Here is a 17,201-nt window from a genome sequence, read left to right as displayed (position 1 = left end):
GATTTTATTTGTCTCAGAGCCTACACACCTCAAACAAATTGCAGATTCAGATGCTGGCGTTTTGTTTCTCCCACACCTTGCTGCTCTTTCCCACTACTCCAATGGTGAACAGGTTACTTATTTTTTTACTCCTGTAAGACAAATTTTACACCATTTGAGATGCAAACATTGGAAAAATGTCTTCTATTCTTCTATAATTTTTTTTTGTCTAGAATAAATATGGACTTATTTTTAGAAAGACTCTTTCATCAGCGTAGACTACCTGTTTTTCTGATTCAGAAAGTAGAACAACTGAATTCTGGTGCCCAAGTTTAATGAAGGAATTAAGATTTTGAAGGGTAGCTACAATCTCCAATCTTGAAGAGTGCCACATTTATGCCAGAATTTGTGAATGCCTTCTCACAAGTTACCATGCTACTCTTTTTTACAAAATATGATTTGCTTTGGTATGACATTGTACCCCCATTTAAACTTTAAATTACCCATTTACCACAGGCCCGGGTGGAGGCAAGGTTTAACCTCCAAGAGCAAAGCTTGAAGGGACCTGAAAATTCACATCTTAATGTACAAATATTCCCCTCTATCCTGCATAACAACACCTTCCTTCATCTTTTTTTCTTCTCTCTCTCCCCCCTCTCCTCCATTTGCTACCATTTTTCTTCCCCCTTTTAATGCTTTTACATTTAATTAAGCACCCTATCTCACCTCAGTTATGAGCACAGCAGTGGTACCATATGATATAATTACACCTTGTTTGTTTTGGTCTTTTTTTCTCTTCTCCTTTTTTAATACAGAGATGCTTGTTTTATTCATCTTATACTTTTCTTTAATTTGCTTAAATTGCACGTGCCTTGGTTTATAATTTCAAAGTTACAAAGGAAATGACCTACCCAAAGCCTGGCAGGTGACCCTGTCCCCAGAGTCCTGACAAGGTGACAAGCTGAGATAAAAACATCTACTGACAGCAAGCCATAAATTTCCAGCCAGATTCCCTGTGATTTAATCCCTTCACTGGCCCCAGAAGTGACTTTTAAGAAAGGTTAAAATATGCACTGTAAGACTTTTCCCTGGGAAAGCTTCAGCCCTGCCATTTCCCAGCGGATGCACTCAAAGGTACTTCAAGTGCCTGTATGTGAACCCCTCGTGCTGGGTGTGGAACCTGCATGCGTGACAGAGCTTGAGAAGTCACCTCAGGTCCTGGCAGTGCAGGAATAAAAACTCCATCCAGATAGCGCAGGGAGAAGCAGCCTGGCTGCAAAGGGACCTGCATGAACACAACACACTTGAGTTGCAGAAATCTGCATCAATATTCTCCTCCAGGAGGCTCTCCAGGCATCTGACTTTTAGTACTGTGCTCCTCTCTCAATCCCTGGAATTTCCACAAACGAGTAGACAGCGCATTAAAAATGAACACAGCTTTATTTGCTAGACTTCGATCTTAATAAGTGTGCATATTAAATGTTAGCAGAATGTTTAAAAAAATTATTCCGACATTAGTGTATCATATAGTTCAGCCACATACTCAGCAGACAAAAATGCTACTCAGATTACAGGACAGTACAAGTCAAACAAGTGGTACATGAAAAATAGTCAGAAACTCCATCCATTTGCACGCAGCTCTGTTGCCTCAAACTGACACCGTTACACAAATGAGTAAAAGCAGAGTAAGAACAATTTCAAGGAAAAACAGGATAGTGTCTCATAGTAGCACTCCTCTTTTGCAGTCCATTGCTTAGAACATACCACACTAAACCTGCCCAAGGTAAAAAAAAACCTAAACTGGAATTGCAAAAAAATAAAATAATAAAAAAAATTTCCCTGATTGTATTACACCTGTAAGGTCAGTTTTTTTGTGTAACTAATTCTGATGAGGCAACCTATTGTTGCTTAAATTACAGTAATTGCAATACAGAACTTCATTCACTTTGGTTAAAGGACACTTTTAGATACTGAATTGCACCAAAATGAAATATTCCAACAGTAACAATCAACACATGTCCAAACTGACCAGGCTTTCCTCACTTCTGTCGCTTTTCAAGAACACTTCAGGAAACTTATGTGAACCATTACAAACCCGACCGTACCGATACCTTCGGTCAAAATACTGCTTAATGGCAAGTCAAGGCAAACTATTACGTAAAAAAGGTGCCAAGGCTGATTTTTTTGTGATATTAGCTTTTAGTATGACAACAGATTCTCTTCTCAACAGTTTCTGTATACAAAGCTATGAAGTATAATGAGTTATTTTTAAGATACATATGTATTTCTTCCTAAATAAGCTGATCCCAGGGGTTTTGCCACTTCGTACTGTATGATACAACATATACAAAACATCTGTTTGTACTGCATTAAATAGCAAGTGATCTTAAAAAATAAGTTTGTAGGAAGCACAAGATAGGAGTCAAAACATCAATTCAGATTCAGGGCCTGCACATCAATGCTATATCCCAAACAAAAGCATTTCCTTATTTTCCTCCATCTTGCTTTTAAATAGCATTGTTCATTCACAAGACACCTCTTTTCTGATATCTTCTCAAGGGCAATATATCAGGACACTTTATTACTTGAAGAAACTAATCTCCCATAAACAGAAATAGTGCATCTAACGCTGAATTTCCAAATGTTTTCAGCTTCAGTCAGGTTGTACATTTTGCACAGAAATATATCCTTTTGCATCGCATCAACCTTTCTGTTAGAAGCATCTGTTTGCACTGCAAACAGTAAGTAACCCACGGCATCTAAATTGAGCAGTTTAATTAACAGTCTATGTGCAAGATGCAGCACAGTGCTTTCATTGTGCAAATTGTGGTGTTTGATATGTGATTACGACTGGTGGCCGATACTCTTCTTTGGCTTACACATTAAGCAGCAGAGCTGATTTATTTACACATGCATTCCTCCGACAGATCCATTACTTCAAACATATCTGAATATTCAAGAACACGACCGGTTCATCACGAACATAAATTGCCAAAGCGCTTGATCGATCAAGCAACCTCAGAGAACGAAGGTGAATAACTTACAGTAACGAGAAATGTACATCGGCATCGACGCCTCAACCGGCAGCCAAGCTGTGATGATGTGCGCTCCAGGGAGGCACCTCCTACCAATCCTTCTGCTGAAGACAACAGCTCCACTCAGGACACTGATTTAAACTGTCACAACATCGAGGTCACTCACCAAGTACTCCTAGGCACAGGCGAGGTTTGCTAAAACAACCTGCCCCACGCTGTGGGGACAGTATGTATCAGCTGATACAGAACACAAATCTCAATTTTGACGTCAATACTTGCGAGGAAGTATGACTTTCAAAGTGCAAATAGAGCAGAATTCTCTAATCTTGTCTACCTTGTGTATTCAGCGTGAGAGAGCTGAATCGTGTTGGTGTTACAACAGTCTGCAGTCCGGGCACAAACTGCTCTCCAGCAGTCCACGTGGCACCGAAACAAAGTGTGCCAAGGCAGGCAGGGTGTGGTAACACTGAACAGCACTGTCTGCAGGCTCACAGTACCCTGATGCCTGCAAGCACATTCTGGAAATAGGCACTGCCCTGCAGAGATCATTTTCACACCTCTTGCTAAACGCAAAGAAACAAGGCACTAAGCACGGAAGCGTTGATATGTTTTAAATATACAGCAAGATCATAAGAAGGCCTACCTGCTTCAATGAGGGAGAAAATTCGGGCACGTTCTGAAACAGCTGGAAACTACTTGGCACAAATAGTTATTATATATTTATAAACTCATTAACTTTGTAGAAAAGCCACCTAACAAAAAAGAAAAAAAAATCCTTCCCAAAGATTAAAAAGGAAAAAAAAAAAAAACAACAACCCAGAACAACGCCCAAGCCTCAAGATACTATGTATAAGGATAATAACAGCATAAATACAGATTATTTGGCATGCTTAAAATCTTTTGGATAGAAGTCCAAGACCAAACCATTCAGCTAAACCAACTGGTATGGTGGTCCAGCTCCCCATCCAGTGCCATGGAGCGCAGGCACACTCCAAAGGATGCATCGAGGACAGACACAGCTTCAGCCCTTTGCTGGCATTCATTGAGAATCCAAACAAGGAAATAAATAAACAAACCAGCAGCTTTGGCCAAAACCAATCTCGAACAATCTTCCAACGGTTGTTTTTGAGCATGAGAAATTAAATAACTGTTACTCTCCAAATCATATACAGCTTTTCAAACCCCACTGCATTTAGGTGATTCCACAATATCTGCATTTAGAGAGTAAACTCTTCCATAAAAAGTATCTTTATGAAAATAAATTATGGCTTCTTTTTTCCCTTCACTAGTATGTTTTTACTGAATTTTGTGCCTACAAATAATTCCAAGTGGAATTAAGCCAATATAGCTCTAAAAATCAGCTCCCTCCACAAGATGTACAGAAGTTCAAACCAATGTTTCGTTAAGACATAGTGAATATAAAAAAAGTCCCAAACCTTAACCCTTATATCAGGAGTGTTCTATTTAAGTTATCACATAACAAAAATAATAATTTTCAGCCTTTTCCACAGCAGTGGTTCTCTGTGGTATCCTTTTCAGTCAGCTGGGATACAGCCCGGAATGCTGCAATTAGCAACAGGGAGAGGGCTTGGTGGTAAATGACCTTATTGTGTCCTGTGAGCCCTTTGAGTTAACAGTCCCCACACCAGGAGCCAGAATTCCAGGATTACAAGATTACATTTCCTATTCAAAGTCATGGGTAAATAAAAACCAGTACTGAAATCATACAGTTGAATAGATTTCGTCAACATTGAAAGCTCAGTAAAACTCTTAAAGAAAACTTTAAAATCTTTGGATTGAGAGAGAAGGGTTGAACGCTCCTGCAGCTTTCAACATGATGCATACTGAGCAAACCACAGATAGAAGAAGCTGAAACGACCTAAACCCAACACGGCTGGGTTTTGGCTACATTGCTCTGGATAGCTCCATTCTCCCTTCCGTGGCGATGAACTCCTTTTCTGTGGCTCCTTTATCACCTTGGCACAGTCTCTCCTTCAGTTTCTCAAGTTCATACTCATGTAGGATTTTTTGTGTTAAATACTTCTCACGTTTTATTTTGGCTTTCACATCTGCAGGAACATCAGGGATCATCCATGCCACAAAGAATTTGACGATGAATACAACATGCTAAAAAAAAAAAGTAACAACTCATTACCAAATGAAACACCTCTTGTTTTATATGACAAAGAGGTCACTTAATTCACATTAGATTACATTTCATCTGGCTGTCCTGGAACAATACACACCAAATTAATGAGTATCTAAGATGCGCATGAAGATTAAAACCCATCTTCTGCCGAAGTTTTAATCCCAAATCATTAATGACTTAGCAAACCCAAGAGGAAAGTGTCAGGGCCTGAACCTCAAGCATCACTTTTTAACCTCCTCTGTGTGGTTTGTCAGAAAGTTCACACAGCTGTGCTGACAACACTCAGCTCTTGAGAGCTGACCAAACACAGCAGGAAAAGTGATGAGATGAGCACTTGAACTCCCCCTTCTCCCTTAAGAACCTGCAAAGCAGTGCCAGTCATCCAAACCACTGATTTACCCGTTTCTAACCCACATGCACATCACCGCAAAACGCTGCCTGGATTTTGAACACAGGCATCTCACATACAGCTCTTTAAGGCAAGCAAGAGGAGTGGAAGTGCTAGTCCTGGTGGGCTTCTGTCTCTTACACTGGCATAAAGACTTCTTTTATTTTGCTGAGCATTTTGATCAACATTTGCAGTCTCCTCAGCCATCTTCACTGCTCCTACTCTGAGGTCAGCTCCCTGAAGTTAAAAGGCCCAGTAACAGTAATAATTTAGGACAAGAATACTTGGTATTATCTTGGGAACAAATTATTTCATACTCCCAGCAATTCTATTTTCTATAAAATCAGTCACTATCTAGAGAATCACAAGGTACCAATGTCAGAAGGAAATCTTGCAGGCAACATACCTCCATAATAATTATAAAGGCCAGTTTTGCAGCGAGAATGTGCCAGAACTGCATGGTGTGTAAGTATTTCTTCTCATGATCTGGAGGGTATCGATAGTCTCTGTACCTGTTGGAATGACAGACACGCCGAGGTGAAATGTCACAGTCAGCCTGGGACACTCTACAAGCCTGGTGACACTTACAAGCAAGTACAGCTGTCACTTAAGGAACCTTGCCTTGTTTTAAATGGTCTGTTTCCTTTGGAAGAAAAAGGTTGCCTCTCAATTTGTTCCTACCCTCGTGTTTGCTTAAACACCCTCACACAGACAGCAATAGAGCAGAGGATGTGTGACGTGGAATTGGGTACACAGGTCACTTGTTTTTCAGGCAATCATCAAATAGTACAGGACAAGGTGATGGGATGCATCCCAGGGTAATGGACATGCGCTGAATAAATGTGACACACATGGGCAGAAGCAGGGTTTCATGAAAGCACAGACCTGAGCACGTATTCTACACCACCAAACAAACTCAGCTGTTTCCAAAAGTGCTGGGGTGGCTGGTTTGGGGCGTGTTTTGTTTCCTTTGAGATTTCTTTCATCCGATCAATACTTTATTTTGCCATTTCCAAAGTTCTTTTGCAATTCAATTGCAATTCTAGAACCTCCAATGTGCTTCCACAAGCAAGAAAGAACTATTTTTTAAACAAAAGCAGGATAGGTCTGATTTTTGGTCTGATCAAGCAAAATAAAGATTGATTTTAAATGCCACATCTCATTTTCAGCTTTAGGATCTAGACATCTCCTTTATCCTGCTTTCTTGTCCACTTACTCAGCCTAAAAATCCTTGAAAATATAGGCTGAAGTTCAGAACTTTAGGGACATAAATTTCCTTCCTCACTCAAAAATCAGTACTGTAATTAGGTAAATAAAATCCAACAAAGGAAAAGCAAGTTAACAAGGAGACTCCTAGCAGTGATTTTGATTTTTTTTTTAAAATGATTGTTTCTGTTATTGGCCTGATCTCCTACCACCTCAAGCGTTACCTTACCAATAGCCTAAATATTACCTCTCACACTTTAGAATGATGAGAATGACATAACTCATTTTCTAATGGACTACTTAGATCTGAACTGATTTTTTAATGTTGTATTCTATACAAAGTGATAAAACACTATTACACCAACCTGCATATAACAAAGTTTTCTGGATTCTCTTTAGGTTCATTTCTCTCAGGAAAATCTGAGATTTGAAACACTGACAAACTGTTGTTTATGTATCCAGACATTGGTGAGTCTTCATTTTCAGAATAAGCATAGTAGTAAACTAAACGAGGGATCATATCTGACGTGAACGCAACAATAAAAGCCTGAAAAGAAATCGGAAGAAGAAATAAGAAAAGCAGTACACAAAATTTGTGAGCAGATTTATAAAGGGGTTGTGGTTCTGTGACTCTGGCATTACCCAGAATCTTTTAAGAAAGGGTGAGTAGGCATGAGTAGGGCATTTCACCTCAGTAAAAGATGCTGACTGCAGCCTCAGCACATCTTGCCTGGAAGCCTGAGGTACTTGAGGTGCTGAGCTATCGTGCTGCTTTGGCAGCACCTGCAAGGGGGTTTGTTGTGTGCCTGAGACACACTGAAAAGAGGATCTGTTGTGCTCAGTAGTCTGTTTACAGCGTGTTTCCAGTGAAATACTGGCACAGCATTTAGTTACCACTTCATAAAAAATGCTCTGAACCACTGCTCCCAGAAGGGCATCCAGAAGCAGAGCAGAATTCCCACAGAACAGCCTTCATGGCAACAAGGACAAAAATGCATCTGAATTCATCCACCTTCCCCGTGCCCTAAAGGTCCCTCTGGGCAATCAGTGTGCTTCATCAGACTAAGCTTCATGCTGGCTTTTGCCATTCCAAAGGGCTGGAAAACACAGACAAGTGAATGAAACGTTACGGCCAATAACATGTGGATCGGGAGCTGCACACTGTCACCACGTGGACAAGCCAAACCACTCAAATGGTTTGATGGTATCTTCGTAGGTTCACGTGAACCGGGCATTGATGGTGAGGAAAAAGCATCAGCTGGTTTTTAACTCCTGACATTGTGAGGCCGTGGGAGAACCTGCGTTGACGTAGCACAGTTAAGACACTCACGTTAGTGACAACAGACAGGATGGCCATCCCGTTGAGGATTTCCTGCCACACCCCGATGCTGTGAGCTTTGGCAGCCACAGGCCTCCTGTACTGAGTGGTTAACTTCCAGGAGTCCACACGGATCTCCAGGATATTATTCATCAGAGCAAGAAGGGGAGCCAGGGGAAAGGATGCCACAAAGAGGGTAATGAATCCAAACTGAATGACTGCAAGAGAAAAACAAAACGTCAAAACCTGCCCTTCCTGAAGTATCCTCAGGGCGACTAGCAGACAAACGGCAAACTTCTGCCAGGCTGCCCAAGTCATCCTCAGCCCTGGCCTGAGCTGAGTGAGCACCCGCCCCAGTGCCAGGACTTGTGCAGTCCCTTCAGGCTGCCCTTCAGGAATGGCCATTTGGGTCCTGTGAGATGATGCTGCCAGCAGTGCTGGATACCAATCCTTTCAGGGTGCTGCAGTTCCCATAGGAGTGGTGTGTAACTGCTGGGGAATTGGGATGCATTCACCCACCAAATTTCTCAATTGTTATCAGGCCAGTTTTGTTCTCTTGCAGTTTGTACCATTTTGTTGTTCTTTTACTTATCAACTACGCCCCTCCCAACCCTACCTCCACCTACTGTTACTGATTTAATCAAAACATACATAACAATTCTATATGCAATAGTTGCAGTGAGGTGTCTTGACGCCACCTTAAGAATTACAAATAAAATATACAAATGATCCTTTCAGTTTTTACAAAAATTAAGTATCTCAGTACAGAATGTGATAATCCTCAGTACACAGCCAATACTGCCACTATTTCAAATAAAGTAAATAGAACATTTCATCTCATTTAGGTAGTGGATAAAAACAAATTCCCATACACCAGTCATTCACTCTTCCATGATTTCAGTGGCCAAGTCTGTCACCTCAGACAACCAACCAAATTCCTACTAGCTTAGCAGCCCTGGGACAATTCTGGAGCATAGTTCTGATTACAGAAGAGCAAGGACATGGCTGGCAACAGTGATGGTTCTGAATGCATTGGTTTCACAAGATGACATCCCTGCATCAAATTAAAGTGATAACACCACGCATCTCTAGAACACTTAAAACTATCCCTGCAGAAATAAAACAGTACAAAGGCTCATTTTTCAAGAAAATGTATCCTTGTAATTGCCAAATATTAAGTTCTTTGAAGTGTCCTTTGGGTTTAGCTTGGCTTCAGTTTCCCAGGTTTTGCAGACTACTGAACACTGCCATGCTCTCATTACCTTTGAAATCCCGTGTTCCCTTGCCTGTACTCCCTCTGGTGGTCTAAGGGGCTGAATGGAAGCACTGAGCAGTGTGAGGCTAAAGCTGAAGGAATTCTCCTCCAGCCACTTTGCACCTCTCATGTCTGCAGCACCCATCCTTACGGCACATTTGGCACTCATCCCATACTTAAAATTTCCACTGACATCAGCTAAGAATACGCATGGGAACAAGAAAAGAACAGGCACAGAGGCAGCTGGCTGCACTGAGAATAATGTTGCCCCATTCAAATGAGGAAAACAAAAAGCCTTTGTGGTGTTTCTGTGAAATTCACAGCAGTTCAAGATGCAAAGACAGCTTTTTTTTAAATTGGGCTGACCTATTTAATGATTTCCAGCAGCTAATCATCTTGTTATGCAGATGAAAGTGGTGGCATCAACCCACAACAATTAATCGAGAAAATGTTCTTTTGAAACTGTCAGTACAATGTGTCCTGTCCTCAATTCCAAATGTGTCATTTTAAACTTACCCATTTCTAAATATTCATAGAACAGGCCTAAGGCTCCGAATATCTGCAGATCATGGTCTTGCTCCCAGCGACTGTATAAATTTTCAGGATTATTCCTGGCTTTCCGACGACCCCACCAGTTACAAATCCAGCTGCATACGCAGAAAAAAGTTAACAGTGAGAGAAGCAGATCAGATTGGCTTGCATGGTTAGAGCATGATGCTAAAACCACCAAGCTTGTGAGTTTAGTCTCTGTACAAGTCATTCACTTAAGAGCTGGACTTGATCCTTGTGGGTCCCTTCCAACACAGAATGCTCTGTCAAGTCAGAATCACTGGGTTGGAAGAGACCTCCAAGATCATCAAGTCCAACCCGGCCCCAGCACCTCAGCATCGAGTGCCACATCCAGACTTTGCTCAAACACATCCAGGGATGGTGACTGCACTACCTCCCCAGGCAGGCCATTCCAGTACTTTATTATTCTGTGAAAACTTTTTTCCTAACATCCAACCTGTATTTCCCTTGGTGCAGCCTGAGACTGTGTCCTCTCATTCTGTCATTTGCTGTCTGGAGAAAGAGACCAACCCCCACCTGACTACAGCCACCTTTCAGGGAGTTTAAGAGAGTGATCAGGTCGCCCTGGAGTCTCCTTTTCTCCAGGCTGAACAACCCCAGCTCCCTCAGCCGTTCCTCACAGGGTTTGTGTTCCCAGCCCCTCACCAGCCTCCTCCTTCCCTCCTCTGGACATGCTCAAGGGTCTCAGTGACCACCCTGAACTGAGGGGACAGAGCTGGACACAGCACTCAGTGTCCATCCTAAACTGAGGGGACACAGCACTCAAGGTGTGGCCTCACCAGTGGCAAGAACAGGGGCAGAGTGACCCCCCCTGCTCCTGCTGGCCACACCATTCCTGATCCAGGCCAGGCGCCTTCCTGGCCACCAAGGCACTCTGCTGGCTCATGTTCAGCCAGCTGTTGACTGAAGTATTGGAAGTACCCTCAGGTCCCTTTCTTGCCTCGTCAGCTCATCTTTGGGCACACAGGGAAAGTCTGTTCTGTGCCCTCAAGATCTGTTTTGAAGCACACCCACCTTTCCTGGACCCCTTTGTTTCTAAGGGCTGCTTCCCAAGGAACTCTCTGAATAACTCTCCTAAATAGGCCAAAGTCTGCCCTCTGGAAGTCCAGTGTAAAAGTCTTATTGACGTTCCTCCTGATTTCACCAAGTATTGAGAACTACCATTTCATGATCACTGTGCCCCAAGCAGCCTCCAACCACCACATCTCCCACCAGCCCTTCTCTATCTTCAAACAACAGGTCTAACATAGTCCCTCCCCTTATTCGAGCAAGCTCTCTAATACAACATGCTTCTACAAGCATGGCTTTCACAAAAGAGGCTGAAAAAAGGAGTACTTCATAAAAGGAGTATCAGTGTCAGAATTGGTGCTTAATTTACAGAACTTCTCTCTTCCTGATACAGCAATCACTCCTCCCAAGAATCTCCTCTGGCTGTGAGACAGGCACCTCAGTGTCAGAGCACTTACGGAACGATAGCCTCCTGGATATTTCCCCAGATCTGTTTGCCAGCCATCACTATGGTGAGCTGTGTCGTCAGTTCTATCAAGCAGCCTGCAGGATCACACTAGTGGAGACAAGCTGAGTGTTAATGGACTCAAATAAAGGCTTTCACCCAGATAGACTATACCCCACTACTGTATAAAAGCAAGAAAGGAGATGTTAAAACCTGCAAGGACAAGACTTCACTTGCACATGGACTGCCAGCTAGGCCACTCTCTCAGGAAGGCTGCTACAGAGGGGCTTTAAGTGTTTCAAGTGAGAGACAACACACACCGAAACATAACTGTGTGAAGACAGAATTCAGAGATGATCCAGCGGGACCTGTGTGCAGCACACACCCCTCAGCTCCAGCAAGGTCCATCTTTTGCACTCAGTGAACTCAGCAACAGATTTTTTTTCCAAGACCCATGGTGAGACCCACTGGTATTTCAGGAGAACTGGGACCACCTCAATGAAGAAGATCTTACCTCTTCATTTCTCCAGCGATTAAACATGTATGTGTAGGCACCTGGGTAACCAACAAACTTCCCTTTGAAGAAGGCCACATAGAAGCAGGATGAATAGTAGTTGACAAACTGGAACAAAAACATTTTCATAGTGAGCCTGTTCTCATACTCCATATGAGTTCTGGGGATCTCTGAAACCAGAAAACAATAATTTTATGTCCCTTTATTACCTCTAAAAGGATACAGATACACAAATACTCATCATGCACAGTGACCTCAAAGGAACAAAAAAAAAGGAAAATAAGAACACCTGCAAACAGTTCAGCAGATGCAGTTCCTGCTTTCAGACAACCTACCTTCACTCTACAATGCAATGTTTGATGTAGGCAAGCAAAGGAAACTCATATTTAAAACTTCTATAAAATTTAATTTCCCCTTCTTTGTCCTGCCCATTAGCGCTTGTCCGTCCCCAAATGTTACAGTATTTCAGGAGATCTGAGATGAATCTCAAAGAGTAAGTAGAAGGATCTCCTGCAGTATGAAGATTTCACTGTTGGCAACACACGATTGTTTTTTAATTTGTGGTAGAGAAGTACATTACAATGTTTTTACCTCAACATACTGTTTTGTCCATATAATTAAAATCAGCAGAAACTGCATGGCCCACGTGCCTCTGAAAGACAAGGCTCATAATGGGCAGAAGAATGAGGTTGAGTACAGGCATCTTGGAGCTACTGTGCATCACCAAACCTTTGCTGAGGATTTTACTGCTCATTGTTTATCACACTTATAATTTTGAAGGCAGCAGGAAGCCCGAAGCATATTACTGTCAACTGTCCTGTTAAATGATAAGATATAACCAATTCAAGTTGGGAAGTTATTATAAGAAAATACACCACAAACGTTCAAGTCCCTCTGAATTGGTCAGGACCCAGCAGACGTGTTAAACTCATCTGCTGTACTGTAAAATGAGTAAATTGATGTTTCCAAGCTTAGTGCCAGTTTGCATCCAGAAGAAGATGAGGTATTTACTGGGAAGCTACCATCAGTGTAGGACAGAGGAGGCAGCACTCAGGTGAGGCAGCCTGCCCAGCCTGCAGCTCCCTGAAACGCTTTCATTTTCCGTGAGCTGTTAAAATACTGATGTGAGGCACGCTAGGTGCAGAGCAGCAGGCGCAGGTTTCACCTGCTTGTCTCAACACCAGATGTGGCCCAAGCACTTCGAGGAGCCCAAGAGTGACTGAAGTCACTCCTGACAGCCCTGGCCAGGCACAGCCACCTCGGCCACCCGAGGAGGGCAGCAGTGCCCCCAGAGCAGGGAATGCTCCCCCTGTAACCCACAGCCCCAGAAGTGCTGCCACTTGAGAAATTCATCATCCCCACCTGCAAAACAACAAGATAACACTGCTGAGCCTTCATGCTGCTAATTCCTGCTCCTCAACAAAGAAAGATCTTAAAAAATGACAGTTTTCTGTTTGTTTCTGTGTTTGTTAGAGGCAATTTTAGTTACTACTTGTTCTGCTTCAGTCTGGTCTGATTTGGCCAAGAGGAATAAGCAATACAGATCTCAGAGAAGGTCCACGATAAATCAAAATAAACCAAATGCAACATCCCTTTAAGTTTCTGCAAGGAACACCTTTCAATTCTTGACTTCACTTGCAAGATACCACAAAAAAAAAAAATCAATCAACTGTTTTTATGACAAGTGCACAAACTGCAAGTACCTAATATTTTCAGCTCCCCTCCCCAGGCTGAATATATTCTGCAATTATTTCTTTCCATAAAACAGCATCAGGGACTTCTATCTCTAATAAATAAAGTGAAATAAAATTTAAAGAAACATATGTAAGAAGGGCTCTCAGGAATGATATTCCCAGCACCAAGCAGAAGTCAAAGATAAAATACTCTACAGAAGTAGTCACTCTTTCTGGGCCTCCAGCTCTGCAGCGAGGGTAGTGCCATCAATGGCCACTGTCACAATAAAACATCTTGGGCACAGCTCCTCAGGCTGCTCAACCTCTGCCTTCCATCTCTAACTCCAAGTCCTTACAGCGAGAGTTGGAGGAAGCAACACTTGGGAAAAAATGGAGAATACTACCCCATCCCACCTTTTGCCCCAGACTAAGAGTCATGATTATTTAGTCTTTTCTTGTAAGGATAGCTGTGATTTATTTTTTCAAATATATTTACAGGATTTCTAATCAAAATACTGCTAATTCAAGACAGTCTGATCTTGCTTTGGTGACTCAAGATGATTTTTAACTATGTTCAGGTCTGTGATTGTCTCTCTAGAACTAGTTCTAATATAAACAAGAATTACATGAGGAGAAACTAGGTTATGAGCATTGCATTGTGTTTCCAACACCCAAGCAAATGATTCTCTTTCAGGAAAAGAGTTTCAGTCCATCTCTGAACATAAGAAGGAAGCCAAGCTAGAAAGTTCTGTGCCCTTCTCACCGTGGTAGCCCCAGTGCCAGCACTGGGGCACCTATTGGATCTTTGGCTGTTTCTATTTGGCAGCAAGCCACAAGCCCTCCTAAAACGAAGGAGGACAGAAATGCTCATGGCTTTTGGGGTGTCTTAGGCAGGTGTAAGGGGCTTTCCCACACCTGAGAATGGCTTTTGCTTGTTTATCATTTGTTATTTTCTCATTTATTAAAGCCTTTTGCTTCATAAAACACACCCAAGGGAGCCATCTGGCGATTATTAAGCCAACTCTGAGAAGGGCCGGACACCCTCAGAGATTGATACATCTTACACATCTTCCTGGGGCTCAAAGCACTCTGGCCTCCTGTAAGATCGTATCACATCAGAACTACTGAAATACAGGGAAAACGTTCGGTGTGGCCATGGATACACCAAGTCACCGCTGCCAGCTCCCGCTGCGTGCAGAACAGCCCAGAGCACCCGGAGGGTGCTCACTGGGATCTTCCACTGGGACCCCTCCCAGGAGCTGCCTCCAGGCTCCTGTGCTTACCCATGTCAGTGATCCAGATGGCTATTCTCTCGTAGAAGAAGTTGAGGATCATGATGATGACGAAGTTGAGGCAGGAGGCCGTGACGGAGGTGGCCAGCTGAGGGGTGAGCAGGCCGCTGATGGGCTGCAGGGTCTGCGTGTTCTCCATGAGGCTGGCGAAGGCGGCGTACACTGCCAGGCGGTACACGATCACGGCTATCATGCTGGCTATGATCAGGGACACCTGGGAGACAGGGGAGGCTTCAAACACCTGCAGCACAGCACAGCTCCGCGCCACAGACATGCACTGCATACGGTGTCTGCACGCAGATTTAAGGACAAGGCGTAAACCATCACGCTTTCTGTTATTTAGATTTGATTCTTTGTGGGTATGAGCTCAGCAAATGCAAAGTACACAGGCAACACAGTTGTATTACGCACATTAAAACCAACAAAATGATTCTGTTAACATAGAAAAGCTGACAGTAATACTGCTATCTGAGAAAGTGCAGAAGAGTATAGATAGGAGATGGAAAGAACAAGTTAGATTAAACTGTCGGCTCTGAAACTCACTCTGCATTCATCTTGTGATTTTTTTTTGCCTTTCCTATAATTTTTTCAGTATGTCTGTTAACATCAAATAAGTCACAGAGAAAGTTGTCCCCATGCTAGAAGGTTCAATAAAATTACTAATTAATGACAGTTTTCCAGGGCCTTTTTAAAAAAAAAAAAAATCAGAATTGAAGTGCACTTTAAATGACAGCATGAAATCCGCAGAACAGTAATAAAAGCATGTATTAACATCACGATCAAAACCAACTGGTGTTAATGTGCTGACTGGTAATGATCAGCATCTGATACATGTTAAAATGCTGATTCAAAAAGATGCTCACCCAGAACAACACTGTGGCTCCAGAGACACAGAATCGCACGGCCTGGCTAGTTAAAGGCAAATAAGGCTCCATCTCCTGAAACAGTCAAGTACAGCACAGTTCATGTTATCTCACATCTTACTCCAACATCCAGCAGCACACAGAGCTCTCAGCAGCAGTGTGAAAAGTGCTCACAGCCAAGGGAAACCACCCAGAACCCTGCCCCTCTCTCAAATGGCAGCATGGACATCATTTTGAGTGTGCTGGGGGTCGGGGGGACAGGGCAGGGCAAAAAAATCAGGACAAAAGTGGCTGTAAAACTGCTACAAGTAAAGGCAGTACCTGGAAAGAATGGTTAAAACTTTTGCAAAATCAATCAGTAGCTAAAGGAAAAGGGCCAACTTCCTGAGATGGACAGGCCACCACCATTACTGTAATGCTAGGTTAGCTGTCAAACTGCTGAGGCCACAACTGGACTCAAGTTTTATGAATTATTCATGCTGAGATTCCTTAAAACTTGTCATTTGGATGTGCCAGTCAGAGAGCACTTTTCTCCATCCCTTCAATTTTTTTTTTAGTTGAAGAAATAGCTATGAATCTAGCTGCCAAGCTCTGCTGCAGCACCAGGCAATTGGGTCTTAGCCAGGCCAGTATCCCCAGACAACACAAGAACAATCTTCAATGCTCATGGTAAAGCTTTTGCAACCACTTCTAGATCCTAAAATAATCAGAGTACATGTTTTACAAAAGAATCTTCTCTTTAAGAACTAATGCCAATGGAAGAAGATCCAGTGACAAATAACCTGAATTGGATAAATCTGTGGGACAAGGCCCTGTAGAATGCTTGGACTCCTCTTGAACAAAGTGGCACTGAGTACTGCAGATGGCTGCAACCCCAAATGCAATATAGGCAGTAACGTGCAATGACAGAGCCTAACTTTGAATCAAATAATTCAGTACTTATGTACATTAGAATTCTGTTGTGGTCAGCAAACCCAGATTTTAGTTATGATCTAGTTAGCACCATGAAGAAGTACATTAATGATAGCCTCAAGACCAGCAATTTCAGTTTCAGTGCACTTACAACTTTGAATCATGAATAACAACGAAATAATTTTCTGAGTGAAGCAAACCCAGCTGTGGGACACAAGGAAAATCGCTGTCCTGTACACACATAACCTTACTGGTTACTGCAGAACTAAATTATTTGAAAGCACTGGGCTTTCACGCGTTCAGTACAGCATGTGCTCTAGCATAAGGAAATTACACTACTATTACCTGTACAGGTCAGCCTATAATTGGGTACTGATAAGGATCACTGATAAACCCTGCTGCAAAAAAGCTTCTGAAAAACCACTGAGACAGTAAATTGAAGTGTCATAAACTAAAGGCTTGTCTAGTCATTGAATGTTTAGGGCAATTGTTAATGCATACTTCGAAAGTACAGAAGAGCGCAGTATCTCACACTGAGCTAAGAGAAGCGCGTTACAGTCCATTTCTACTTCCCAAACGAAGTTCACAAAAGCC

The 17,201-nt window shown here is 42.5% G+C and overlaps 1 protein-coding gene across 9 annotated transcripts in view; it reads right to left on the bottom strand.

Annotated features, from left to right (window-relative positions):
• Positions 1-1,400: 1,400 nt before the first annotated feature.
• The window catches only part of ANO5 (anoctamin 5), a 55,934-nt gene continuing 40,133 nt past the window's right edge, over positions 1,401-17,201 (bottom strand). For all 9 annotated transcript variants that reach the window (XM_040066033.1, XM_040066036.1, XM_040066031.2 and 6 more), the window contains 9 exons: positions 15,696-15,770; positions 14,824-15,046; positions 11,868-12,037; positions 11,367-11,464; positions 9,847-9,977; positions 8,088-8,293; positions 7,123-7,304; positions 5,958-6,063; positions 1,401-5,141 (listed from right to left, as the gene is read on the bottom strand). In XM_040066033.1, coding sequence (XP_039921967.1) covers positions 4,920-5,141; positions 5,958-6,063; positions 7,123-7,304; positions 8,088-8,293; positions 9,847-9,977; positions 11,367-11,464; positions 11,868-12,037; positions 14,824-15,046; positions 15,696-15,770 — 1,413 coding nt within the window. In that variant the 3' untranslated portion in view covers positions 1,401-4,919. The remainder of the gene's footprint in view (positions 5,142-5,957; positions 6,064-7,122; positions 7,305-8,087; positions 8,294-9,846; positions 9,978-11,366; positions 11,465-11,867; positions 12,038-14,823; positions 15,047-15,695; positions 15,771-17,201) is intronic.

This window comes from Hirundo rustica, chromosome 6, assembly GCF_015227805.2.
Source record: "Hirundo rustica isolate bHirRus1 chromosome 6, bHirRus1.pri.v3, whole genome shotgun sequence".
Taxonomy (NCBI): domain Eukaryota; kingdom Metazoa; phylum Chordata; class Aves; order Passeriformes; family Hirundinidae; genus Hirundo; species Hirundo rustica.
The sequence above is the reverse complement of the archived record's forward strand: the minus strand, read 5'-3'. Positions and strand labels throughout refer to the sequence as shown.